The sequence below is a fragment of the Topomyia yanbarensis genome, chromosome 2 (assembly GCF_030247195.1).
Source record: "Topomyia yanbarensis strain Yona2022 chromosome 2, ASM3024719v1, whole genome shotgun sequence".
In the NCBI taxonomy this organism is placed as follows: Eukaryota; Metazoa; Arthropoda; class Insecta; order Diptera; family Culicidae; genus Topomyia; species Topomyia yanbarensis.
Genome location: NC_080671.1, coordinates 350,683,337 through 350,711,334, shown reverse-complemented (window position 1 = coordinate 350,711,334; position 27,998 = coordinate 350,683,337). Strand labels below are relative to the sequence as shown.

The window sequence follows — 27,998 nt, the reverse complement described above, 5'->3', positions numbered from 1 at the left end:
AATTTTCTCAATTATGAGCTGGCCACTTATATTATCGATTTTTATTTGTATCCATTTTGGTAATGGAATATCATATGATGGAAATATTTTTTCCCAAAGTTATTCTTTTCATCTATACACCAACCTCTCTATCTAACAAAGCAGTTTCATAGCGCACTAGAAGTGTTCTTGAAGAATATCATAAAACTATCAAGACTTATGGTAGTCTTATATTAGTTTTAAGCAGCTCTTGAACACCACTATAAGAATGTACTGATAAGACCTAAAAGTTTTAAGAAAACCTTGGAAAATACTCTTGAGAACCATCTTAAGAATGGGCCTTTTTCATCTTAAAAGGGGTTTATGGTTTTCTTGAAGCAGTGTTGTAGAGTAATTGGTTTTATGTTCGGTTTTATGGAGCTAATTTTGAAGATATCTTCGAGTGTACCATAAAACTAAATTTGTTACTTGGGCAGGATGGCGTCGAAGGGACAGGTCAGTGCACTGTACGTTCCAGAGCCTGGGCTACAGAAGATGAGGAATTGAGTGCTGCGTAGTACATATTATATATAGTTTCTCGCTTACTATGGATCGATATTTTGCTTATAAAAAAGATATAATAAATTTTCCGAATTATATACACCTGACAAAACACTAACGTAAACGGTTATGTGGGGTACATTTGTATCCCAGACAAACTTTAAGCGGGCACTGTTAGGTTGGTCAAGTGAAACAAATTGAACAAAAATTGATTTATGATAAAGTTTGCTTGTAGTTAAAATAAACCATAACGGAATAACAGGGATTGCAAATAGCTCTGGGGTACAAATGTACCCCACAAAACCGTTCTGGGGTTAAAAGTTAATGTTTCTCTCAATACAAATATTTTAATTTTGAAAATTCTCAGAATACTTAAGTTTTTTTTATTCATTTCGTTTATTTGATAGGCACAAATGCGTTAGCTTGGCGGTGCCGAATTATTTTGTTTTTACATTTTGAATATCTTAAAACTAGGAGGTTACAATGTTGAAATATTTTTTTTATAAAAGAGAAAAAAATTACAGCTATCTTAAGACTAGAAAAAAGATTCTATATATAAGGGAGGGGGCAAAAGATTTTTTTATGAAAAATTTTAAAACAAGGAATTCAATAGTAATAGTTTTTTAGGAAATATTTACAGTTATCTTAAAACTAACAATATAGTTTGGTACACAAAAGGGGGAACAAATATTTATGAAAAATTTCACAGGTGTTTTAAAACTAGGGATACAATTCTATTTACAAGATGGGGGACAATAGTTTTAACAAAGAGTAAAAATTACAACTATCTTAAAACTAGGAATACGGAATATAAATTTGATTTTTTTATCGGATACTTATGCTTGGTCATTTCCAAAATCGGTGTAGAAGTAGTTGTATCAAGGACAGGGGAGAGAAGGCGTAGATGGTGACCGATAGAGAAGAGCAAAACTTGCAACTTTCGGGCAAACGGGAGATCAGCGAAACAAATTAGCGCCTCAGTCTAGTAGGTCGGATTGGCGGATGGTATTCTTCGGACCCGCGGGGAATCCTTCAAAGGGAATCCTTCGGACCTCGAGTCGCTCTCGCTTCAGTTTCCGTAGTGATAAGGGCGACGGCGGTTACATAGTGGCAGTCTGGAGCTTATCGGTTCCACACGGCAAGAGGAAACTTCTAAAAACGAGAAATAAAAAGAGAGGGGCTAAATTAGGATATTTATCGTTTTTATGAAAGTATAAATAAGGGACATATAGGGGAAATCACGAGTTGCCAGCATATCTCGGACTGGTACATTGGGTGGTCTACCTCGGGCCCGAAGGGAATCCTTTAACTGAGACCTGGCGTCACAATACCCGGCGCATACCCAGACAACGCGCTCGATGACGTGATAGCCCTCGTCACAAGCGCACAGACTACTTTCTGCAAGCCCAATACGCCGCAAATGCGCATCCATGGTGTAGTGATTGGACATAAGTCGGGACATTACACGAATAAAATCCCGACCCACATCCATCCCCCTGAACCAAGGCTTCGTTGATACCTTTGGGATAATCGAATGTAGCCATCGTCCAAGTTCCCCATTGCTCCACGAGGTCTGCCAAGTGTTGAGCGTCCTTTGACAACAAATACTAAAAAATTCGTTGAAGCAGATTGGTCTTTCGTATATGTCACCATTTAATGCGCCCGCCTTTGCTAATGAGTCGGCCTTTTCATTGCCCGGGATAGAACAATGAGAGGGGACCCAAACAAATGTAATCTGATAAGATTTTTCAGATAACGTACACAAGGACTCCTGTATCATCCCCAGAAAATACGGGAGTTGCTTTTTAGGCTTCACCGCACGAAGAGCCTGGATAGAGCTGAGGCTGTCCGAAACGATGAAGTAGTGATCTGTGGGCAGAGTGTCGATGATCCCAAGGGTGTACTGAATTACAGCTAACTCTGCGACGTAAACTGAAGCGGGATCATTGAGCTTGAATGAAGCGGTGATAGTATTGTTGAAGATGCCGAAGCCAGTAGACCCATCGAGATTTGATCCGTCAGTGTAGAACATTTTGTCACAGTCGACTTCTCGGAATTTATTATAAAATATATTGGGGATCACTTGAGGGCGTATATGGTCCGGGATTCCTAGAATCTCTTCCTTCATGGATGTGTCGAAGAATACAGTAGAATCAGAAGTGTCTAGGAAACGAACACGGTTGGGAGTATATGAAGAAGGATTAATGCTCTGTGCCATGTAGTCGAAGTACAAGCATATAAATCGGGTTTGAGAATTAAGCTCGACGAGCCTCTCGAAGTTTTCAATCACCAACGGGTTCAGAATGTCGCATCGGATGAGCAATCGATATGAGAGTTCCCAAAATCGATTTTTTAGCGGAAGAACGCCCGCCAGCACTTTGAGACTCATCGTATGAAATACTTAAGTTGGTTTCTTATTGTTGTGCGTTTGCGATTTTATATGGGAAATTGCGATTTTTTTGCTTCAAAACAGAGTATCCCAGGATAGGCTCAATTTGGCCGATCAGAATGAAATAAGATTATTACTTTTTTTACTTTTTAACGACATTCAATTAGCTAGAGATTACTAAGTAGGGAAGGTTATGAAGGCAGGTATTCGAAATGCAAACAGAGATGAACAGCAGCATTTCATTGATGCTGTAATCGTCGACAGGTTTTCAGTGGTGATCTTACTTGACTTCTCTTTTGTCGGTTCTCACGGTAAAGAGGGACAACCCGAGCAAACGATAAGGCCATAATATTCTGGTTGCAGTTGAAAATTGAAATAGTGAACTTGCGCCTTTCGATTTTTCTATTTTCAGCGTGCGGAACTAAAGCGCAACTGGTGTAGATGATGCGCAAGGTGATTCTCTAACATGTACACAAGATGCGCTTTATTTGCCCACTCTGTAAATAGGAAAAAAACGAAAGGGGCAAGTCAATTTTTCGATTTTCAACTGCAACCAGAATACCATGCTTAAGGTCCAGATTCATCCCCATTATATGGTATTTTGATAGTGTTTGTTATGGGATCATCCCTTGAAATCACCATCGCCATGGTATGGTAGATCCCATGCAAAACCATATTTTGATGTATCTATGGGTTGATACTATTTTATGATGTTTTTGTGGTTGCAACGCTTGTAACGGACCACATTCATGGTCTTTTTAAGAGATTGTATGGTATTTGAGCCCATGACAATTTGCTCGGGAAGCCTGTCTTTGCCTTTGAGATATGTTAGTAAACTTGAGCGATTCGTAGTAATGCTGCCTAAGCTCGACTCCTACCAGCAGAAGACAAAAGATTAGTCAGTAAGATTTTAGGCCTGTTTCTAAAGACCCTTCTAGTTTACCGATCTGTATATTTCATATCCTTGCTCTCACTTGAGTACTATGGCTCTAAATCTGCATAACTTTCCCTACTCAGTAATCTCTAGCTAATTGTATGTCGTTTAAAAGTAAAAAAGAATATGAGACTACATATTTAGTCGAAATACAAAGGAGAAAATAAGATTATAGCAGAATGCAAATTTCGTAACATATTGAATAATAAATTTGGTCGCGTAATAGTTAAAATAACAGAAGCTTGTATCAAGTAACAAAGCGAAATATAGTTTTGAAATCTTATTTCTATGCGTTTCTGATCGGGGAAGGTGACCATACGGCCTGGTTTCCCAGGCAATGTCTTGGTTTTTACGTGGCTGTCCTGGTGTTCGGAAATGCGAGGAGGATGTTTGGTTTGTTCTGGTTTTGATCCTCTGCGCGTAAAAGTTTATTTTCATTGTTCATTCATATCCGCTTGTTTCACTCTTATTAGAAAAACTCAAGGAGACAATTGGATTTAGTTTTAACCCTTAAACGCTATAACCCCAAAATTTCCCATTGCAGCTTCAATGGGTCATTTTTGATCCGGCGTGAAATTTAAAGTCAAATATCTCTAGTCTGAATTGATCAATTTTATTTATTTTTTACATTGTAGTTCAATGTTTGACTTAAATAAATATTCCCAGCAAACCATCAATCGTATAACAATGTAGAAAAAGACTCGCAATGATGTCCACAAAGAGTCAAAATCTTTATGATCGTCGATTTTAGTGTTTAGAAATTGATTTGTAATCGCATATTACTAAAACCATGATTTGAATACGACCATATATTCAAAATCGTATTGATGTTCTAGTTAAATCGTGTTCGATCGGAGTTGGTCGTAAAGTACTGAGAATTTATATTCATATAAATACAAATATTTGATTCATCAAAATTTTTGCTCACATTTGATCCTATTTTACTTCGATCAATGTCGGATTAATAACTTAATAAAGTAATTGTGATCGTTCCTATGTCTGGGAATAATCAGTAATCAATATAAACATATCTACGACTTCAATATACATCACAATGACTTCAAAAAGTGAGATGCGACTTAATTTATCAAAACATATAAGAAAAACGATTTAGTGAAATTACTTACGACTTATCTCATATTTTTGAAATGAGAGCGCTGCATATATGTTATATGAATGTTTATCGGAATAGAGTTTCTCTGCTTGAAGACAACATATGATTACGAAATATTGCCACACTTGTAATAGTTAAAATAATTCCGAGTAGTCAGTCCTGTTCTACAATCCAAATATCGCAAGTTCGAAAACCCCATCCTAATATCAAAGATTCTATATGGTTGGTTTTAGTATCGGGTTCACATCAGCATTCGTTTTTTTCTTCCCGGACCCCGCAAATTAACGTATTTTGATATGCTGGGGATGATTGATGTGCCCAATTACTGTTCTTATAATTTGATCTTCTTTATCGACGAATCAGAGTTAATCGTATATAATGTTCCGGAATCATATACGAGTTATGGATATCGTATATAATGTGAAATTGTGTCACTTATGCAATTGTAATTGCGTTTGGTGGAATATGGTAAGGAGTACGTAATTTATGTTTCTAGTTACTAAAGGTGTGTTTTTAACATTTAACAACAGAAACAATTTAAGAGCAAATCGAAACTGTTCCAGTTGTGGGCCAAACTCTAGGCTCTATCGATATCGATGAAACAATGATTATCTTCTCGACACAAATTCGGAACTTGACGGACAGACTCCTTTCGGGCAGCTCTTGCTTGTGACACTTCTCCATCTTACTTGAAATTCGCACACATGTTTCCAGTTCACGAAAAGAGAAATAAGCAGAAGATAAATAACTATCGTTGAATAACTTCGTTGAGTTCTGTCCCGAACTGCTAGTTATGAAACCACTTCAGGCCCAATGCAAGCAAGTAGGACTAGAGATGGGCGGGTATGGGATTTTTCGTAGCGGGACCCGTCCCGAACCCGAATATTATTTTTGTAAGCTTACCCGAACCCGACCCGTACCCGGATTTTATAAAAATACAAAACCCAAACCCGACCCGTACCCGGGCATGAAAAAGAATCCGAACCCGAACCCGACCCGTACCCGACCCGAACGCGACCCAAACTCGACCCGCACCCCCATTAAAAAAATTATAATATAATATTAGATGAAAACATGACATGAGAGACAGTGTCGTGTGCCTAATTCAAACGAAGAAAAAGGAACTCCGCCAACTTTCGCCTTCCGCGAACTAGGCCAAGGATCTCCTATTATTACACTAGTAAACAAAATAAAAATAAAATTCTGAACTTCAATAGGGTCACCTCCATTTTCGATGTAGATTTGTGTGCTGAATCCGAACAAGACGTTCAAAAAATTTATAGTAGAACAGTTTTAATAAAACGGGTAGAAGTTAGTAATTTGAAATTATACTAGATTCACATAGGCTTTTACGACGTATCGATTTCACTGCACTGATTCACAGAACTTCTATATTAAAATACATTGCAGAAGTGTTACGTGCGTGAGTAAGCTACAAAATATTTTAGGTTCTTCAAATTATTTTGAACTTCACATTTTCAGGTTTAAAAACTAAAATGAGTCTTATACGAACTGCTAGATTTTCTAGGAAAGAAAAAAATAGTTTTACAAATAATTAGTTTTACAATACTTGACGTATGCAGTAGTATGTAGTAATATTTTGTTTTATCATTGCACAAAACATAGTCCTGCAGCTTATATTTTAAAGTTATGAAGTTTATGTCGTGTGAGGGTTGAATTTTACAACAAATTTTGTATCATAAGAGTGTTATTTTCTGTATAACACGTGTAAATATTACACGCAGTATTGTATACCAATCATTCGATGACTTATCACTTCAATGATCCTGAAATTATTGTTATTGTTTAATATTACCACAGCTCAAAATCTCTCAAAATTCTTCATTTTATTTTTAACAGAGTTCTAAAAGAGAATGCTTCATATTTTATGAGTCCTAGAAAAATTCGCGACGGTTCAATAAATTGACCCAGAGAAACTCAAAAAAGTTCTATTTTACAAAAAAAATAACTTTCGCAATTTTCATCTGATTCAAACAAACAAGTGTTTATTTTCCTTGGATGTTAGCAAGCTTTCAGCTTCCCTCAAAAAAAAATTTTTTTTTTTGAGTTGCTTTATCTTGCCCAAAATTCTGACCAAGCGCTCATTTTTCTAAAGGAACGAGGAATAAATAAGAAAAAGTTAAAAAAAAACTCGTTAAAAAGGTCAGAACTATTAGTCGCATTAAAACATAATGCTCGGACAACCAAAAATACATGCAATTACCATAAGCTTAACATAATAATATTCCATGTCGATACACTTTAACCGTAGATATTTGTGCTTTACTAAACGTACATTTTATTCTAAAGATGAAATTTATTTCTTCATTCTAAGTCGAAAACTGTTCTACGGTAAATTTTTTGGACTTTTTGGATTCTGGATTCAGTATACGATTTTACATTGAAAATGACCATCAATTTATTGAGTTCAGAAATGCTTATCTTTCGGCATAAATCTTTACATGTGAACGAAACCACATATGCCACACTTCCAGATTCCTCTCGGCAACAGCATTTGACATAGAAGCTGCCACTAATCACGGTGTAGTTAGTGAGATGCGTGGATATTTTTTACGAAACTATTTTACCTTAAAATCAGGGTATATTTCAGTTTATATGGGCTTCTTTTAGTAAATTTTCGATAAGATAAATTCTTCCAAAAAACATCTAAACAAACATCAATTTTATTCTAAACATTTATTTATTAAGTGATATTACAATTGAAAACTTTGATTAATCGAAATAATCTTGTGTCTCAATAAATTTTGTAGTAACGCTAAACGTTTTTGTTAATAAAACCATGAAAAATCTACATTTTTATGTTTGGTGGTTAATTTAAACTATTTTCCTTAAACAGGTCGATAGAAGTCATATCTTTCCCATACACTTGTTTTTCTTTTTGAATGTTGGAAAGATGAAGGAAATTTACAACATTAATACTTCAAAAATGCTCGAGGAACTTCACAAAAAACAATGTTTAATGGTACAGTAAAACTTAGATTATGGACTTCCAGTTCAAAACCTATGGATAGTCCCATTCATTCAATACACGCTGACCTATAGGGCGACTGTATGTCAAAATGTGAATATAACGCTTGTTTTAATATTTTTCTACGAGGATAAGTTATCACTTTTTGATATTGGCGGGAAAAGTTCACCCAAACATTCAAAAATATTTATACGGGTAAATGCGAAATATTTCGTAAAAACCCGACCCGACCCGTACCCGGAATAAATATTTTTTTAATGTACCCGACCCGACCGGTACCCGGTGATAACAAAACCCGAACCCGCCCCGATTCCTACGGGTACGGGTTCGGGTCGGGTATCGGGTAAAAATACCCGTACCCGTCCATCTCTAAGTAGGACATTGAACAGCGACCACCCTGCCGTGTCTAACATCCTACATAACATAGAGTAAAATGGAGAAACGCTTCTATTTTCAGTTGTATAGATCCTAGCTTACAGATTGAGAGATAATAGCTGTCATTCGAAATTGTCAGGTACCCACATTTACTTCCACGCCAGGAATAGCACAGAGAAGCTACTTGGAACCGTTGATGTTTCTACTTCTCTTCAATGACATGTATTTAGTACTGAAGACTCCTCGCCTGCTCTCGCAGATGGTCTCAAAATATTTTATCCTATCCGCACAATTGCAGGATTCCAGATTTCTCCGGCAATAGCTGGAAATCTTCGCTGATTGTGGTGTAGCAAGAACCGTGTGTGTGAAAATCCGAAGAAGCGCTCAGTGATCGGATCTTCGTTAGCACCTGATCATATAGCTTTACGGATCCAGTTTCTGACCATTGTTTGTTGTTGGAGGCTTCGATTGAGTTGGTTTCTTGCTCGGTAACATTTACAGTCATATCGGGAAATATTTTGGTACCATGTTAGTTTCAAATTGTAAAAAATAAACAGTGTAACTGTTTACAAACAACAAAATGCTTTTAAAACCTTACAGATCTGTACAAGCTATGCTATTGACACAATTAAGTACCTCACTTCCAAATAATCTAGTTTTCACCTTCGGTCATCTTACGATCTTTTCTCAGAAATGTCTCATGAACAATCTTAGATGAAAAATTTGTCTTTCCGATTTCTTTTCGTTCGTACTATTTTGTTCAACTACCTAATTGCTAAACATATTCAATATCTACGTCAACACATCATTATTTTGAGCAGCCATGCACATGGAGAAAGATCTTTGATACACCAGCGTATCCTACTTCTGATACCCCTGAGTTGTCCACCATTTTTCATTCTTCTTCTAAGGTATCTGCTACAAATGAAGATTAATTATTGTGTATTCCTCGCAGGGGTACGTAGGAGGAATTTCCGGGGCGCTCGATTAGTATAAGTACAATACGTGATTGACCCGCTAGGAGGAAATAATCGCGTTTAACGTTGACAATGTGCTAGACTTGTTCCGAGAGTTACTGTTCGCTTGTTCCTTCGCTCACAGCGTGAACAAAAATCCTACTCTGGAATGAAAACAATTTTGTCGAATTAGTTCTTGTCTTGCTGCCAGTAATTTATCAAACTGGGGCAGGGCATGAGTGAAAAGTAAAACGCGACACTCGGATGATTCATGGAATGCTGGCAGTCGAAGCGCAGGGAAGCGAACGATGAACATGTGGAAAAAATAAAACTTGGAGGAAACACGCATTCCAGCTGCTTTTGGGACCCCCGTTCGGCGCAGTAAAGGAAGTGGCCTATGTTGCACTCATTTCGCATAAAAGGGAATGCATAAGGTGCTACCGATCCGTCAGCAAGTTTCATTCAGATCGAAAGCAGTCGAATTTAAAGTGCTATTTTTACATCTGCCCAAAGCAGTTTCGTCTATTCTGATCGAACGAGTCAAAATTACGACCGATACGAAATAGGTACTTGAAGGCATCATTGAAGTACTTCTAATTGGTGGCAAATCTTCGAGAAAATCGCACCATGCCGTACGAGAACTGTGAATGAAAATTGCACTCGAGCGGAAAACGAGTCTGCTCGATACAGTTTACAAAAGGAGCTATGCGAACCAGAATTAAACAATTAGTTCAGCTCAATTTATGTCGGCTGTCGTACTCAAATGAAATGACGATAATTTTAATTTAACAAGAAATAAATCTCGTCTCATCACCAACGAGGCGCATGCAGCGGCGGCGGCTATATTCATGACTTAGAACGAAGAGCTCGTTTATATATGCGTTTTGCTTCGGTAGATTGCAATTAAAAGAGGTGCCTGCGTGTACTTGACTGACTGATGAGAGTAAATTGTCGTAAAAACGCAGTCGTTACTGCTTCTCATGAGCTCTAAAAGATTACAACCAGGAATGAAATATTGTTTTTCTTCGTTACATTTGTTGGCAGATTCGTTTCCAATGTGTGAAACGTTTTAAGATATCGTACAATCCTACATGTGTACTCTGTATTTACCATGATCAAGCTGATATAGTAGGTTTTTGGGTGACCTCGTATACTCTTCAATTTTTCCGACATGATCGATATTAATGCTTGCTGAATTGTGCGGACTTGCGAAGTATGACAGAGTTCTGATAAACTAACCAAATGGAATGCATTTCAAGCATTCTAGAAATCGAACACATTTTTTTAAATATACCTCTGTAAACCGAATTCAACCATGTTTTTCATTTGTTTTCTTAACACAGTGTGGCGATAACTTTTTCTACCGAGGTTAACATGGAAATTAAATTTTTCACTCTCTTGTTCAAAGACAACTTGAAATTAAAGGCCAGCAAAATTCGGACGCAGTTTTAGGATTATTATTACTCATCCTAACTGCCGATCAATACCATTTTTTGCTGTTGAGACGGTTTGATAGTGCTGATAAGGGCTAATTTGTTTGCAAAGAGTATGTTCTCTGGGTGGGAGATTTTTGTTCCAATTAGCCCTCGTTACTAGCACGGTCAAGCTATTTATTACAGTCAGTCCACGGAGCCGGTTGAATCCAAATAATCACCTTCTCCCCCGATGTTGAGATGTCTCCAGTTATCCAACAAGGTTAACTAATAGAAACCGACCAAAATCACATTTTTTCTGTTCAAGATTTGCGACTCGGTGCATCAAATTAGCGGGAACCAATCAAGAATGAGCTTCGGTCAGATGTTTTAAAATCGATTTTTGTGTGTAAATGCTACCTTACACTTCTCGGAAATGAAAATATTGACCTCTGCTAGTAGCATGTAACGACACTAACTGATTCATCCAGTGGCGGATCCAGGGTGAAGGTCCTGGGGGCCATTGTTGAGAAATTTTAAATTAGTCACAACTTTATATTCGTTGCAAACTCGAAATCATTCCAAACCAAACTTGGCCAACTAAGCTAAGATGCATTGAATAAGGTTATTACGTATTACGCATTGTAAAATGTTCATTTTACAATAGAAATTTCAGACCACGCCCGAATTTTTTTTTTGGATCCGCCACTGGATTCATCCACCAGCCGTGTATAGCTGAAAAAATTTCTTTCTCGGTCTCGTTCGCCCCATGCAGGCAAATATGAATGATAATAGAAATAAATCATTTTTTCCAAATTTAAGTGTTCGGTTGGTACACCATATTAGCGGCTCTGACCGAGATGAGCTGAAAATTTTCATTATTTTCGAGTAGTTTTCGAAAGACACAGTTTATTCGTTATATATGAATGCTACACATAATCAAAATTTTAATAATCCATTGCTGAACATATTTTCGACAAAATAATCTGACCCATCCCATCATTCTGTTAAGTATAATAGAATAACTGACTGCCGCAGCCGATATTTGAAACAGGACCCCAACATTGAAAGCTTAAATGTTTTCTACATTAAAACGGTTGTAAAATTCTCTGCTATATTTCCCCCTAAGGAGAAAAATTGGATAAACACCAAAATTTCTCACGAGGGTGAAATTTTTTGGTAAAACTTTTAAAGTTGCCGATAGATTGAAATCTGCAGGTGTAACAGCAAACACGCGCGAGGAACGCATGGCTGTTTAAAATGAAAAAAGGTCACCGAGATTGCATGAGACTATTCTAGAGGTTCGATGTAACAATTATGTAAATAAACAAAAAATCGATGTTTTTACCCAAATGAAAACCGCGTAAATTTAAGAATCCGCATTGATGGAAACCTCGTTAATAGATACCGCGTAAATTAAAAAATATAAATGTAAATGAAAACCGTGTAAATTTGAAAAACCGCGTAAATGAAAACCGGGTAAATTAAAAAATCCCCGTAAGTATAGTAAGTCAATATTAAGAGCCATGGTACTCAAGGGAGAGCAAGGAGTTGAAGGAAGAAAGTTTTGAAAAGCGTGGAAAGGGTCATATGATCAAGCTTAGAGTGTACCGGCGACTTTGTCTGCTACTGCAGGAGTCAGGATCTTTTGGCATTAGAAATGCGAATCAACTGACAAAAAGTTATGTCAAGGTAAACTTCTACACTAAACATTTGCGACGTTGAACCTCACTGAATGAGCTAGTTAGCCTTAAGCTACCAGTACACTGTTTGTCATAACGTAAAACATTTGATGAAGCAAAATTTGTTCAAATAAACGTGTTTGACAAACAATTTTGACAAGGCCAGTACACGAGATCAACTGTTTAACAAACTTTATTCATCAAATATTTGCATTTATGCGTTACCGGACGTTACGCCTAATATTGTTTGACAAACATAATAAAACAAGTTTGATGGATCAGTACACTGTTTGTCAAATGTAGTCAAACCGGCATGTACGTCAAACAAATCGCCATGCGAAAAAAAAATTGTTCTGTTTGAACTTCATGAATTTTCAAGAGTGCAAACACATGAAATATTTGTGTTAGCGCAGGGATGCCAAATGATTTTTCAGAAAATTTGTTTTATTTTTATAAAAAACTGGAATTGACAAAGCAACTATATCGCTTTCCTTTGTTCGTGATTATGCAGAGCAAGGTGTTTAGAGTTCTATGGTGATTCGTCTTTGGCAGTAGCTAGGTGAGAAGCGAGGTAAGCGTGCAACTGGCTGCGGTGGTGAAAAATGACAGCAAACAACTTTGTGTGCGAACTGAAATCCAAGCAATCATATATCGAGACGAATGTTTCATCACTAGTAACTAGTAAACAATGTTGTTAGCTGTTGTTTTTAAAACCAGCATGGCTGATCGGCGTTTTAGATAATCGTATCACCTGAGAATAAAAGCTCCTTGATGCAGAGTGTAATTTAACACCTCGGAAATCATTAAAGTCATCATCGATTTCTTGTAACAGATTTCAGTGACAAAATGTCGGAGAATTCGTTCGAAGTCAAATTAGGCTCTCAGTTTTTTCCCTATACTCCATTGGTATTATGTGAGGATTAAATTAAGGATGTAATAAAATCGGCAAATGGTATTCTTTGGCAAAGTTCTTGTGCTTGTTTAGACCTACAATTTAGAGTGACTGGATATCCAATTAGTTGAGAACTGTGCCGCCAGGGGTACTTTAAAAGAGAGTAAATAAATCGAACCTCTCGTTGTGAATGTGACTAACGTTGAATAGGTTTAACATGGAATATTTCGAAACACTGATTATTTTGAAAGGTGGTGTCTCAGGAAGATTTGTCCAGGAAGTCAAGAGTTTCTGGATAGTGGAAATAATAAATCAGAATTGTCCCATCAGGCGGCGCTAATACTAATGCAAATGTTAAATTAATGTCAAAATCATTCTTTGTCTCAATAACGAGAATATTTAGAGAGGTATTATCTTCAGTAAAGATGCTCGAGAAATCAAAGACTACCAGATGATGATAGATTAGTTTGGGATACTCTCACTATGGTGCACTAGTGAGCGTACCACCTAAAAGTACATTATAGAATATGATACATCTCAAAAGTCTAGAAACATAGAAAGATGGTGTTTCCGGTAAAGTTCTAGGGGAGATCAACGGCTACGCGATTACGGGCAAATCAAACTGAAATAGATCTGCCAGGTGCAGCTAGTGAGCATGTACTATGTTTCAAATTTTATACCTCGAGATCACGATAATTTAGCAGTGTGGTGTCTTCGCAATATTCATCAGCGGGTCAAGTGCTGTCCGAAGGTGAATCGATAATTTCAGAATTCAGCCACTAGGCGCTAGGGAGAATACAACTTCCAGTAAATGTTAGGTGATGTTTTGTCACGAAAGTTTAATAATTTAGGGAAATGATGTGATGTGAATGATGGGTTCTGATAATCGAAATTTTTCTACAATATGGCAATAAGTTTTATTTTGAAGGGCAATTTCTTGGCAGATGAAAACCAATTGTTTTGGACATTTTCAATCCACAGGGAGTTCCAATGTGTCAAAAAAGAAATTTTTTCAACATTTTGGGAATGAATTTCATATTGCAAGGCAAGTTGTTGGCAGTTGAAAACCAATAGTTTTGAACATTTTCAATGCACATGAGGGTCCGCCAATGTGCAAAACCTTTTTTTTTTTTACTTTATGGGAGTGTTATATTGAAAGGCAAGTTTTTGTCAGATGAAAATCAATCATTTTGCACATTCTCAATGCACAAGGAGTAGTTAGTTTTATATTGAAAGCTAGTTGTAGACAGTTGTAAATCAATAGTTTAGGACATTTTCAATGCACATGGGGATCCGTCGATGAATCAAAATATAAATATTTCAACTTTATGGGAGTGAGTTTTAATGGTAAGTTGTTGGTACATGAGCTTCAAAAGTTTTGGGCATTTTCAATGCACAGGGGCTCCGCCAATGTGTCAAAACGAAAAAAAAATCAACTTTATGAGAGTGAGTTTTATATTGAACGACAAGTTGTTGGCAGATCTAAATCAATAGTTTAGGACATTCTCAATGCACATGTTAGTCCGTCGATGTACCAAAATGGAAAATTTTTCAACTTCATGGGTGTTGCTACAGGAACAACGCAAACGGCAACATTGCTTGACAAATCCCGTGGACAGTGATCTGTCCTTTGCCCTGTCAGCCGAAAACGAAATGTTGGCAGAAGATAGAACAGCGTAGTGCCTACTGCATAGACAACTGTATCGAAAAATCATATTTATAAATTACAGTGAATTTAAAACTAATTCCTAGCTGTTGTTTAGCTCTCCAACTGTAGGTTTAATTTATAGGAATACTATTGAATTATAATTTAATAATCATCCTAACAGAAGAAAAAGAAATTATCGGCTACTGAAGGCCAAAGAAACCACATGGTTTATTGAAATTGTACACTACTTTGTAAGTTATCCTATATACTTTATTTTCTACAATTTTCCTAATCAAATCTGTATTTACAGTTTGAAGCTTTTTGAATAATTGCTCTCAAAATAGTGTCCTTTGTTCTACCCGAACAATGGGAATGAGTTTTATATTGAAGGGTAAGTTGTTGGCAGATGAAAATTAATTGGTTTATGGCCGCATAGTGAGAGTATCCCAAACTAATCTGCCACCATCGGGCAGTCCTTGACAGCTCGAGCAACTTTGCTGAAGACATCACCCTTCTAAATTACCGTCTTTAGAAGATATTGAAATAAAAAGATGTTTGCTGACTAGCTCCGCCTAGTGGGTGATATCTAATTTTATTATTACATTATCAAACAGCCCTTGTCGTCCTCAGAAACTTTACAGAAAACATCATTTTCCTAAATTATTAAACTTTCGTGACAAAACATCACCTAACATGTACTGGAAGTAGTATTCTCCCTAGCGCCGCCTAGTGGCTGAATTCTGAAATTAACTATTCGCCAACACACGACCCGCTGACGAATATTGCCGAAGACACCACACTTTTAAATTATCATGATCTCGAGATATAGAATTTGAAAAATAGTACATGCTCACTTTAACTTGATTTGCCCATAATCGCGTAGCCCTTGTCCTCCTCTAGAGCATTGCCGAAAACACCATCTTTCTAAGTTATTAGACTTTTGAGATGTATCATATTCTATAATGTACTTTTAGGTGGTACGCTCATTAGAGCCTCATAGTGAGAGCAAATACAAATTAAATACGCCAAGGTCCCATACAAACGAGTCATCAATTTTTGGCTCACCGAACAAAAAAATTACACAACCCAATTCGTCTGTTTCGTTTTGACAGGTACGATATGGCGAAAAAAATAAAACTGCAACGATACCAAATCAAAGTATGCTGTTTTCGTTCATTTCCGAATCACTAATAAACAATCGGTATCCTTGGTATCCTTTTGCTCTTATTAATAAAATAAAAAATTGAGCTTACAACATCCTGTCGAGTAATTTTACAAAACAATATGCTGCTGAATTGGTGTGTGTCAAACCACCAATAATTCCGCCGATTTCAAAAGAAGATTTATCGAAATCCTACTTTGACAAGCACAAGGATTCCGACTATGGTTTACAGCACGAGTTTGAACTTTTGCCGGATAAGTTTGCCGATCGTACGACGAAGAATTCCGATCTGAAGGAGAACATTCACAAGAATCGTTACCCGAATATTAAGTCTTACGATCAGACGCGCGTAAAGTTGTCGACGATGAACGGACTGTCCGGGTCGGATTATATCAATGCAAGATTCGTCATTGGTTATAAGGAGCGTAAGAAGTTTATCTGCGTGCAGGGACCAATGGATAGCACTATTGTGGATTTCTGGCAAATGATTTGGGAGCAGCATTCGGAGATCATTGTGATGCTGACTAACCTGGAGGAGTACAATAAAACGAAGTGCGCCAAATATTGGCCGGAGAATATCAATGATTCTGCACAGTACAGAGACATTATGATAACGTTCATATCAGATAACTATTACGCGGATTATATCATTAGGAATTTGAAGGTTGGTTGCGAATAACTATAGATTTTTAGTAAATGGATTAAATAAATTATTCTACATTGTAGGTCACGAAACGAAACGTCAATTCAGCCGGTGAAGAAGTCGAATAGACACGATTCATTTCCCAGTACCATTATCAGTAGCGTCTGGCTCAAATGGCACATTCCCCATGTTGATCGGAGATTTGTGCCATTATCTCACCTGGAAGGATTTTATGGCTCCTGAGCACCCACAGGGCATCCCCTATTCATCAAGCGAATTAACTTTGATGTACTCATTGCAGCGTGGCCCAATTCTAGTTCACTGCAGTGGCGGTGTCGGCCGGACGGGTACGTCTGTTGCGTTGGATACCCTAACGCAGCAGCTGAACGAGGAGGGTCAAGTGTCAACACAATTTGTGATATGTGATATCAAAGAAATTTTCTCGTTCTCGTCATAGGTAAGTTTTAATCTGACAGTAAACAAAAATGGTCACTGAATTAAACTTTCTCCACTCGCGCGGAAACAATACATATTTTTATATCGAGCCCTCACCGAATTAGCGTACTTTGGAGACACAAAAATTGATTAAAAATCATTAGCCACAGCAGTAGACAGTCTGAAACAGCCATCAGCGGATAATCCGGATATTTGCAAGTTGGAAGCACAATGCCAGGTAGGTGGTGAAATATTTCCTTCACCAAGGCGAAATATTTGACCGGGGATATTTGATCTTTTCAGCGAATCAAAACCCTCCAAGAGGATACTCGAAGGACGACTGCCATCGGTGGAAGTGAGGACAATAATCCGAAAAACCGTTCCGACACGTGTACTCCTTACGACAAGAATCGGTTAATATTGGCGCCGATTACTGGTCATGACAATTGCACCTACATCAACGCTTCGTTCATCGATGGGTCGTCGTACTTTATCATAACGCAGGACCCGATGGAGAATAGCAAAATACTGTGAGAATAGCGACGCAGAGACGGAGGAGTGGGCTGATAAAAGAAGCGTGTTCAATATAATCACCACTTATTTTATTTATATTAAGGTTGAACAGAGAAAGGGCAAAATTCGAAAACGGAAAAAAACATTTGTATTTGGTGAGAGTATCCCAAACTAATCTATCGCCATCTGGTAGTCTTTAATTTCTCGAGCAACTTCACTGAAGACAGTACTCCTCTAAGAGACTATCCATAAATGACGTAGTATTTTTTGAGTGATTTTTAACACCCCCCTCCCCCATCGTAGCATTTCGTCACAAACCTCTAAATACCCCCCCCCCCCCCCCCCTGGTAATTTCGTAGCTTGACGGTAACCCTTCCCGCCTTGTCCACGCAATTAAAAAAACGATGTTAGATGAAACGGGTAAGATTGTCGTGACGTCAGCTCAACCCCAAAGGCCTTAGTACAAAGGTACGCAAATATTGTGCAGAGTTTGAAGCCAGAAAAAGTCTACCTATCGAGCAAAATTAGAATTCAGCTTTGCTGCACAGGCATTAGAGACGGATTCCAATTGTGCTCGTTAGATAGATTTTTTTTGACTTCACTCTTTGCGCAACTGTTCTCTATCAACTGTGTCCCCTTTAAAAAAGCTACGTGGCATGACATGACCCCCCTGCCGTCGCACATCATCACAAAATACAAAACTCCCCCTCCTCCATATAATGCTACGTCATTTATGAATAGTCCCTCCTAAACATTATCGTTATGGAAGCACAATATGCAGATTGTAATTAAATCAAAACAAACACCAATCAATATTCTCTGTTACACCAAGTTTAAAGTTTAGGAAACATGTCACGGGATTTCGCACGAAATTTGGCTAGGGGAAAACCTAAAGTTCTGCCACTCTAAAAAATACCAACAATATCAAAATAGCACCGAGTTTTAAACCTTAACGTTTTTTTTTCGTTTTGACAACAAATTCTGAATCAGTTTCGCGTACGGCGTATTTTGCTATCCTGAATGAGCAAAGCATGTTTGTCAAGCTTCTCCATCAACGAGTTTAACAAACTTCTCCATCAACAAGTTTGACAAACTTCTCCTTCAACAAGTTTGACAAACTGCAGTGTTACGCTGTTTGAAGTTTTGACAAACTGGTCAGTACACTGTTTGACAAATCGACAAATAATCGCCTTGACAAACACGAATAAAAAGTTTGGCAAACTGTGTTTGATCAAATATTTGAAGACCCAGTACACAGCAGTTCAAATTTATTTCACGAAAGATATCAAATATTTGACGTTATGACAAACAGTGTACTGGTAGCTTTAGGGTGAAATATAGCATAGTGCTTTCGAAGGCCTGCTGAGCCAAGACAAGTTTCGGTTTCACTGTGTCTTATCGGCATGAACAGAACTTCGGCTCGGACGGGACATCACGTTCGACCAGTCGTTCCGGCGCATCCCACTTATTATTTTCCATATCTGTAAAAAATAAACAATTTAAGCATTTCTATTATCAAATTTATTTCGCTGTTCAAATTAGAAGCTTTCTCATTCCGCCATACCTAAACAGAAACATAGATTCCATTTTGATTTAAAAAATCCAAAATAAAAAAAAATCAATTTGCGGAAATTCAAGAAAATGACTTTCGAAATCGAGCCACTTCCACTTATATTAAACTTTCCGAAAATCTTCCGAATCGAATCAACATTTCCCCAGGCATGAAATCATCCGGTAGATGCCGTTCCGTTAGGTTTCTATCAAACTGCAGTAAAATGTCAGAATAATTCTGAAACGATCCGTACTGAAACCACCGCAATATCTGCCTATCTATATAGAATAATTTCAAAAGTCGAACAAACCTCTGACAGGAGTCGACCAAAATTGTACATTCCTGGCAGCATTTTTGCTGAAACCGAGCACTACCGGTTTGATGCCAGAATTCTGATAAAAGCACGCAAATTCTATTCAAAACCAATTTTGCTAATAAGGTAGAAAATCTTACATATAAATACTAGAATTCTTGTTGTTCTTAATGAACTTCAAACAAGATGTCATAGGTTCAGGAAATGTTAAGCTTGGTGATTTACTTTTATTTAAATGTTTTTCATTTATATTTCTCGAGAAAAAAGCACCAATAATTTACCGACCACAAACTTCACACAACAAGAAAACCAAAACATTGTTAGGAAGGAAGCGAGCCGCTTGCTAAAAATAACGACTTCCAGCTAAATTTATAATAAGATTTATGTAACTTTGCTGACGGTTTCCAGTTAGGGATAAATTTATTCTCTAATAATCATTTTCTTTATCCATATTTTGGAATACGCTTTTTCTAAATGTTGTTCTAGCCGCATAGACGGCGTTCATAACACACGTAACGAAACACGCTTTTCTCTTGAAACTTTTTCGTTTCGTTGTTCGTGGTACTCGTACAGAGAAGGCATACTAGCGCCACCATCAAATTGGTGGTAAATATATGAAACAAGCACTATCTGTCAACTTGTCACTAGGTTGGTTTTACCTGAAATTGTCCGCTTACTACTATTTTTCCAAAAATGATTTCAATTTAAAGTCCACTCGGGTATTCCGAGGTGACTATGATAATCTGCATGTTCACCCACATTAAGTTCTTGATGTCAATGCTTTTCATTCAAATGTTTGTTTAAACTAATTCTGAAAAGATCTTCATTGTTGGATAGATATTAATTGGTATTGTACAAAGTATTTCAATATACTGTAAAATTCGAGTGACCAACAGAATAAAAAAAATCTGAAAACATTTTTAACAGTAACATTTGTTTTATTCCAGTGGTTTATCAATGTACAAAGAGATTCATCAATTTAGCACGTTGGAGTATTGAAAAAAAAATAATATTGCGAATTTTAGCTTGAAATAATTGCCAACTAGGTTAACAAAAAATTGTTTTTAAAATAAGCAAACTCCTTAAAAATAAATTTGATCCATCTGGCTCTAAAGAAATATAAAAAATAGCTTGGAATTTATTGCTTTTACTAAAATCCAAGATTTATTCGTTTTATAAAAAATAGATATTTTACAAAGTGTCGCAAAAAAAGGTGAAGTAAAATTTCGGATTTTAATAGGTTTTGAGAACGGACATAGTGTAGTTGGCAAATCAATAACCTAGTACGCAGCTTACCTGGGTTCGATTCCCAACCACGCACATAGGGTTAGAGGTTTTTCTCTAACCCGAAACCGAAGGTTAAAATCGCTATAACAAAAATTTAAAAAAAATAGTTTTCGTGTCCAAAAACCTAATGATTATTTTATAAGTTTATAAGTTTAGAGTAAAACTTATTTCAAATTTTCTTGATTTGGTAGACTATTCTGGCTAAATCAACGAAAAAAGTTTCGAGTGATGTCACCCCGATGACCAAAGTCACCCCGGTATGATCGGTCAAGGTAAACGTTCCCACTTCTCTGACCCCTTTAGTACTCCTTATGGTAATTTAGCCGCAGAGCTAAAGAGAATATTATTGCTGATCTGGCAAAGCTGATTATTTGTAAATTTTGAGATAAAAAAACTAACCTTTGATTCACATAAAATTAAAACGCAAATATACATATACAAATTAAACTAGTTTAATAAACCACTGCTCACATTGTTTTATTTTGTTTGTTTTTCATTCCAGCGTGTCTGCAGAACGCAAACAAAAGCCAGTACAACCCTCTGGAACAGGTCGAACAACTCAGCATCAATTGTGATAGTGATAGTCTGCATAGCAATGGTAGTCTTCTAACAAACAGTAACAATAACAACAACAACAACAACAACACGCTAAGTAGCAATAAAAATCTTAACGACACCGAAAGTAGCCCCTCAAGCAAAACCTGCTCCAGTGTTTCCAATGGAACCAGCAGCACAAGTCCCGGTGGCAATTCAAATGCACCCGCCACTAAACCGCACCCGAATGTAAGCAAAAAAACCAACCTCACGGACGAAAAACCTTATCACTCATCGCTCGCTACCGTCATGGTAATGCTCGAAGGTAAACATTTGTGGGACAAGTTCCACGAACAGGGTACGGAGATGATTGTTACCAAGGCCGGCCGGCGGATGTTTCCCACCTTCCAGGTAAAGGTCGTTGGTCTAGAGCTGACAGCGGAATACCTCATGATAATGGATTTCGTTCCGCTGGATGATAAGCGGTACCGATATGCTTTCCATACGTAAGTGTTACGATTAAAATGGGTGTCACTTCCGAGGAAAGAAAAATTGCATAACATTGTTACTGATATGAGATTTATTGACCGTTATCGTTCCAACGATAACTCACATGTGTCCCTGGTTTAGATGATCAGCACCCACTAGAAATAATTGCTCTACGATTGCGATTCATGAAAACTAGGTTTAAGAAAAGAAGTAGTGGCCGACAGATTGGCAAAAAGTTTTTAAAAATGGCTGTTTATTCTGTAGTTATCTTGTAAGTCAGTGTTTTTAAATCTTCTTAAAACATACTTGATTTGTTGTAGATCATACCAACGCAAAATTACGATCTTGACTCTTATAATTCATCTCTTCGATTCCGTGCAATATTTAGTTCCACAATCAATTAATTTTACCGTGAGCTGAATTATAAAATTTTCAACACCCCTTTCCTATTTTAGTTCCAGCTGGGTAGTAGCTGGCAAAGCAGATCCCGTCTCTCCACCCCGAATAAGTGTCCACCCGGACTCGCCGGCAAGCGGGGCCACCTGGATGAAGCAGACTATTTCCTTCGACAAGCTGAAGCTGACCAACAATCAGCTGGACGATAACGGACACGTAAGTATTCCTTGACCCACAACGCTTCACAGTTCGTCAAGATAGACCATTAACACCACATTAATCGGTTCTATTTTGTTCACACCCCGGGACCTCTTCGCATACGCTTCTTACCCACTCTTGGAACGAGTAGATCATCCTCAACTCGATGCATCGGTATCAGCCGCGCCTTCATGTCTGCCATTTTTCACGAACTAGCAGTCACGGATCGGTAAAAGATGAGAAGGACATGTTGAGCCATCGGACGTTCATCTTTCCGGAGACGTCATTCACTGCGGTGACGGCCTACCAAAATCAGCGGGTAAGCTGCTATTACTAATGATCTAATACAGTGATCGAAATTTCCACAGACGCACCTATATGTCGTTGAATATTGAACTTGCTATTACATAAAAGATTAATATTTTCGACATTAAAAATGTCTTACTCGTTTTACTAAACTCACTATCTGGTGAGGGTGTACCCCATAAGGCATAAATACGTTTGGCATACGGACGTTAGGCATACGTACGTTAGACGCATGGCCGGCGGAAAGCGTGGGTAGTATGGGTAGTACTACCCATACCGAAAATAACCGAGTGGGTAATTACCCACTCGAAATTTTGAACCATTTCAAAAAATTTAGATGCGCAACGCATGTATCTCGCACTACACACGTTTGAAAACATCGATGTACCACAATTCCATTTGCATAAACGAACGTGATTTAATATGAATCTAATGTAAGCGTGTGCATTGCGAAAAGGGAAAAATCGTTACTAATGGACCCCTCACCCTATGCTTTCTACCCACTCGGGCGTAAAGTTTTTCGCCGCCCCTGGTTAGACGTAATGGACGTTAGGAATGGAGATATTTGGCATAACATTTATTAGACATAGTGGACGCTAGATATAATGGACGATTGGCATAAATGATCATGTTGATGTATCACTAAACTTATTTTATTCCGGCGGTTATGATGTCGGGTACTTCAAAACAATAATAGGCTTGAACGCCTATTATTTTTTTCTTATAGAATTACACTGGAGACTGACCAAACTCGATCAACGCTTTATTTTGCTCTGTAAACTAGAGAAAACCATTGTTCACAAACAAAGGAGATCATAGTCACATTACTTAATTATTCAATATATACAATCGATAAATTTCGCAAACAATATATTTACAGGTACGGATGAAATTGTGAACTTATATGCAAAAGCGAAGAGAAACTTCGAACGAATGCCCGCCGCTCTATTATTTCAGCCAAAGCAACAGGCTGAAATGGGTAGGGTCTCAATAGAAGCTTGACTAAAATAGGCTCTAAACTCTTATTTTACATCAATCTCGTTTGTATTTAGGTATGGATAAAACTCATGAATATTGAAATTTTTAAGGCAGTAAATATTTACCTTAAAGATCAGCTCATGATATATAGAATGGAGCTTTTTGCGCCATTCGTTGCTTGTTTGTCGAACGAGCAACATCTGGTCTATATCGTCCGGACTGTGGGGTAAGCAGGAGTCGGAATGGGCGATGTCGATGCGATTGTTTTAAAACCATTTTTTTAGTTGTAAAAATCGAGTTTTTACAGTCGATCTTTTCGGTTCATCGGTACATCGATTTTATTAATTCAATAAAATCGATTTTTACATTTCTTACAAAAGAAATGTATAGGATTCGCTCAAACTTTGAAAACTTTTTCCGAGGCCCGGAGGGCCGAGTCTCATATACCAATCGACTCAGCTCGACAAATTGAGACAATGTCTGTATGTGTGTGTGTGTGTGTGTGTGTGTGTGTGTATGTGTGTATGTATGTATGTACAAAATGTCATGTAATTATCTCAACAATGGCTGAGCCGATCTTAATGAAACTAGTTTCAAATGAAAGGCCTAACGTTGCCATTTGACACTATTATTTTTGATTTTCGATATGTTGTTTACTTTCTGAGATATGGACGATTTTGTCAAAACACAGCAGGTTTTTCGCAAATAATTTCCGAACAATATAATATTGTCCCACAAACTGCACATAAACAGAAAGCCTGTAAAAATACCTTTCTAACAAGCTACAGATTGTCAAAATCCGTGCACGAGCGGCGAAGATATTAAACATTTTGTATTTCTGGTCCTCGCTTACCAATTTCCACTAACTAAAAATGAGATTGTTTCATACAGAGTATTGCTTTACTGGTGTTTTGGGGGCAAAACTAAACCGATTTTGAATATCGGGGTATGAAAACACATCTACGTGATTCAAGGAATTCGATGTTGAGAACATTTTGTGAATTACCTTTATAGTAAATTAACTATTTCTCAAAAATCAAGTTCACTTCAAAGACAAAATAATGTGTTGATAAAGAAACAGTGAGTTCTAGTATTTATCCCTTGGATTAGGCATTGCGTTCAATCATGAGGTAAATGTTGGATGGTATATCAATACACAGATCAACAAGTAATTCACCTAATAGTGAGATAAAAGATTTCTCATATAATTATACTCGTGGCGTCACCGAAAGTAAAGTAGTAAGTATGTTTGAAGCCCAAAAATCTAGCAAAAATTTAGCTCTTTTGTAAGATTTAAGTTATACTGGTTATGGCGAAAAAATTACTACTTACATTATTTATGACAAGAATATAAGAAATCAATATATCATAATAATATACCTATAAAAATAATGTCACTGCATTAACCAACATTTGCCATTCCTCACACGCCCCCCGCCCATCTCTATCTCTCTCTCTCTCTCTCTCTCTCTCTCTCTCTCTCTCTGTTTCTCTTCTATCGCATCTATCTAGCTATTTCTGTATCCATTTCTAAGTTGTGCGATAAGGTCTTCTGCCAATCTGAAATATTTATTAATTGTAATTGCGAAGGTTTGAGAAAACAAAACTATTTTTTGACTGCTGCTACATCAACTCAACTTTAATTCAATTGTATTCAAAGCCTTTATCTACACTATAATTAAGGAAATTCATGGCTATATCAGAAAAATATTTGGCTTGTAATATGAAAGTTCGACATGAAAATTTTCAAAAGAGATATTCCACGTGCGATATTTAAACTATTCGTATCTCTATTGAATTTTGAATGAAACATATGCTCAAAGACTGAAAGCTGAAGCCAGCAGGATTGGACTTGCCATCAACGTTTCGAAGACAAAATACATGAGAGAAAGAGGTTCTAGAGACGACAATGTGAACCTCCCACCCGAGTGCGGATTGACGGTGACGAAATCGAGATGGTCGACGAATTCATGTATTTGGGCTCTGATAACCGACGACAATGATAACAGCAGAGAAATTCAGAGACGGATCTTGGCGGGAAATCGTGCTTACTTTGGACTTTGGAGGACGCTCCGGTCGAACAAAATTCGCCGCCGCACGAAGTTGATTATCTACAAGACGCTGATTAGATCGGTGGTCCTCTGCGGCCACGAGACCTGAACTATGTTCGTTGAGGACAAAAGCGCCCTTGGAGTTTTCGAACGAAAGGTGTTGCGTACCATCTATGATGGAGTTCAGATGGAAGACGGAACGTGGCACAGGCGAATAAACCATGAGTTGTATCAGCTGCACATTCGTTATATTGGTACGAACTTTCATGAGAAATAAAGGATCAAAGACCAAAAATATCCACAAATTAGATTCATTTGATTCATTTGATTCATTTGATTCATTTGATATATTTGATTCATTAGATTCATTTGATTCATTTGATTCATTTGATTCATTTGATTCATCTGATTCATTTGATTCATTTGATTCATTTGATTCATTTGATTCATTTGATTCATTTGATTCATTTGATTCATTTGATTCATTTGATTCATTTGATTCATTTGATTCATTTGATTCATTTGATTCATTTGATTCATTTGATTCATTTGATTCATTTGATTCATTTGATTCATTTGATTCATTTGATTCATTTGATTCATTTGATTCATTTGATTCATTTGATTCATTTGATTCATTTGATTCATTTGATTCATTTGATTCATTTGATTCATTTGATTCATTTGATTCATTTGATTCATTTGATTCATTTGAATTATTTGATTCATTTGATTCATTTGATTCATTTGATTCATTTGATTCATTTGATTCATTTGATTCATTTGATACATTTGATTCATCTGATTCATTTGATTCATTTGATTCATTTGATTCATTTGATTCATTTGATTCATTTGATTCATTTGATTCATTTGAATCATTTGATTCATTTAATTCATTTGATTCATTTGATTCTTTTGATTCATTTTATTCATATATTTAATTTTATGCATTTCATGTTCAGTCATTCGTTATATTTCATTCAATTTGTTAGTATAAGTCAATTTATTTTATTAATCTTTTAACTATTTCTAAATATAATCTTAATTTTTATTTAATAACCTAATCTAATTTGATTCGTGTATTTTATAATTTTGATTTATATTAATTTTTCTACTTATTTTATGAATTTAAAAACTTATTATTTCATTTTTTTGCTTTACTTTTTTATTTCGGTCGTTTTGTTGATTTCTATAATTTATTCAGTTTATTCGAGATTTTATTCGTGCAAGACTAGAAACTGTTTTCATCCCACCTCTAGTTGGGTGCCTACTTCTCGTGAGTTCTGCAAACTAATCCAATAGTGAAATGTGTAAGAAATGTCTCATCTCACTGCTAGGTGGATTAAATCGGTTTTTTTTCTAAAATTCCCATTGAAAAATACGTGATTTTTTTCCACAATCGATCTATTTTTTCTAATTAAAAAGATCGATGTAGAAAAATCGATTTTATTTTGTAATTTCAATTCTTCAATTATTTTTTTCAGTTTTATGCTCGTGTGTGCGTTGGGTTGACGATATTGGTGAATTTATATAGGTGTGGCATTTTTCTCACGTTCACCTGATAAACACTGCACATTGGATGGAATTCTTATTTTCATGTGTTCGGATGTTTGTAGGTATTTAGGGTGATGAGCAAATGTAACTGCTCGTGTTTTATTGGCACTCATGTTTACTATTTCGGATATACGTGATGCGTTTTTTTATCACTAAGGCACCTGACAACATATTTCTGTAGGTATTCCTTAAGCACGACCAGACATAAACGGGGACAGCGCCTACTGAAATGCGGGTGTGACCTGTAGATTTTAGTGGGTCAGATGGTGTATAAGTCATGTTAGAGCAAATTCAGTGTAGATTATGTTCCATAAACAAAAACTAGAGCCATCTATTGGAAGTCAATTTAAAAGTAATGCCAGCTGAAAAAGAGGAAACATCGATTGGTTTTTATTTTTATCACCGGTTTGCAGGTGGTCCAATTCTTGATTCATAATTTTGACAGTTCTATAAAATAAAACTGAAAATTTCAAAACTAGAGATTGCTTTCTTCAGTATCAGATATGAGGGTCTGTGCTGAATACTGCCTAGGTACTTAAAACACAGCTCTAAACGTGTTTAAATTAAGCAACACATAGAACATTTTTTGCTAATATCGTGTGATATATTAATTGTTAAATTTGGGACAATGACGTCTTCGGAGGAATTTGTCGACACTATAAGCTCTTGCATAT

General features: G+C 36.8%; 1 protein-coding gene across 1 annotated transcript in view; it reads left to right on the top strand.

Moving 5' to 3' along the window:
• LOC131684235 (T-box transcription factor TBX10) overlaps positions 1 to 27,998 on the top strand; it is an 84,479-nt gene that overhangs the window by 18,560 nt on the left and 37,921 nt on the right. Inside the window, exons 2-4 of the mRNA XM_058966927.1 lie at positions 21,318 to 21,855; positions 22,294 to 22,450; positions 22,584 to 22,751. Coding sequence (XP_058822910.1) covers positions 21,318 to 21,855; positions 22,294 to 22,450; positions 22,584 to 22,751 — 863 coding nt within the window. The remainder of the gene's footprint in view (positions 1 to 21,317; positions 21,856 to 22,293; positions 22,451 to 22,583; positions 22,752 to 27,998) is intronic.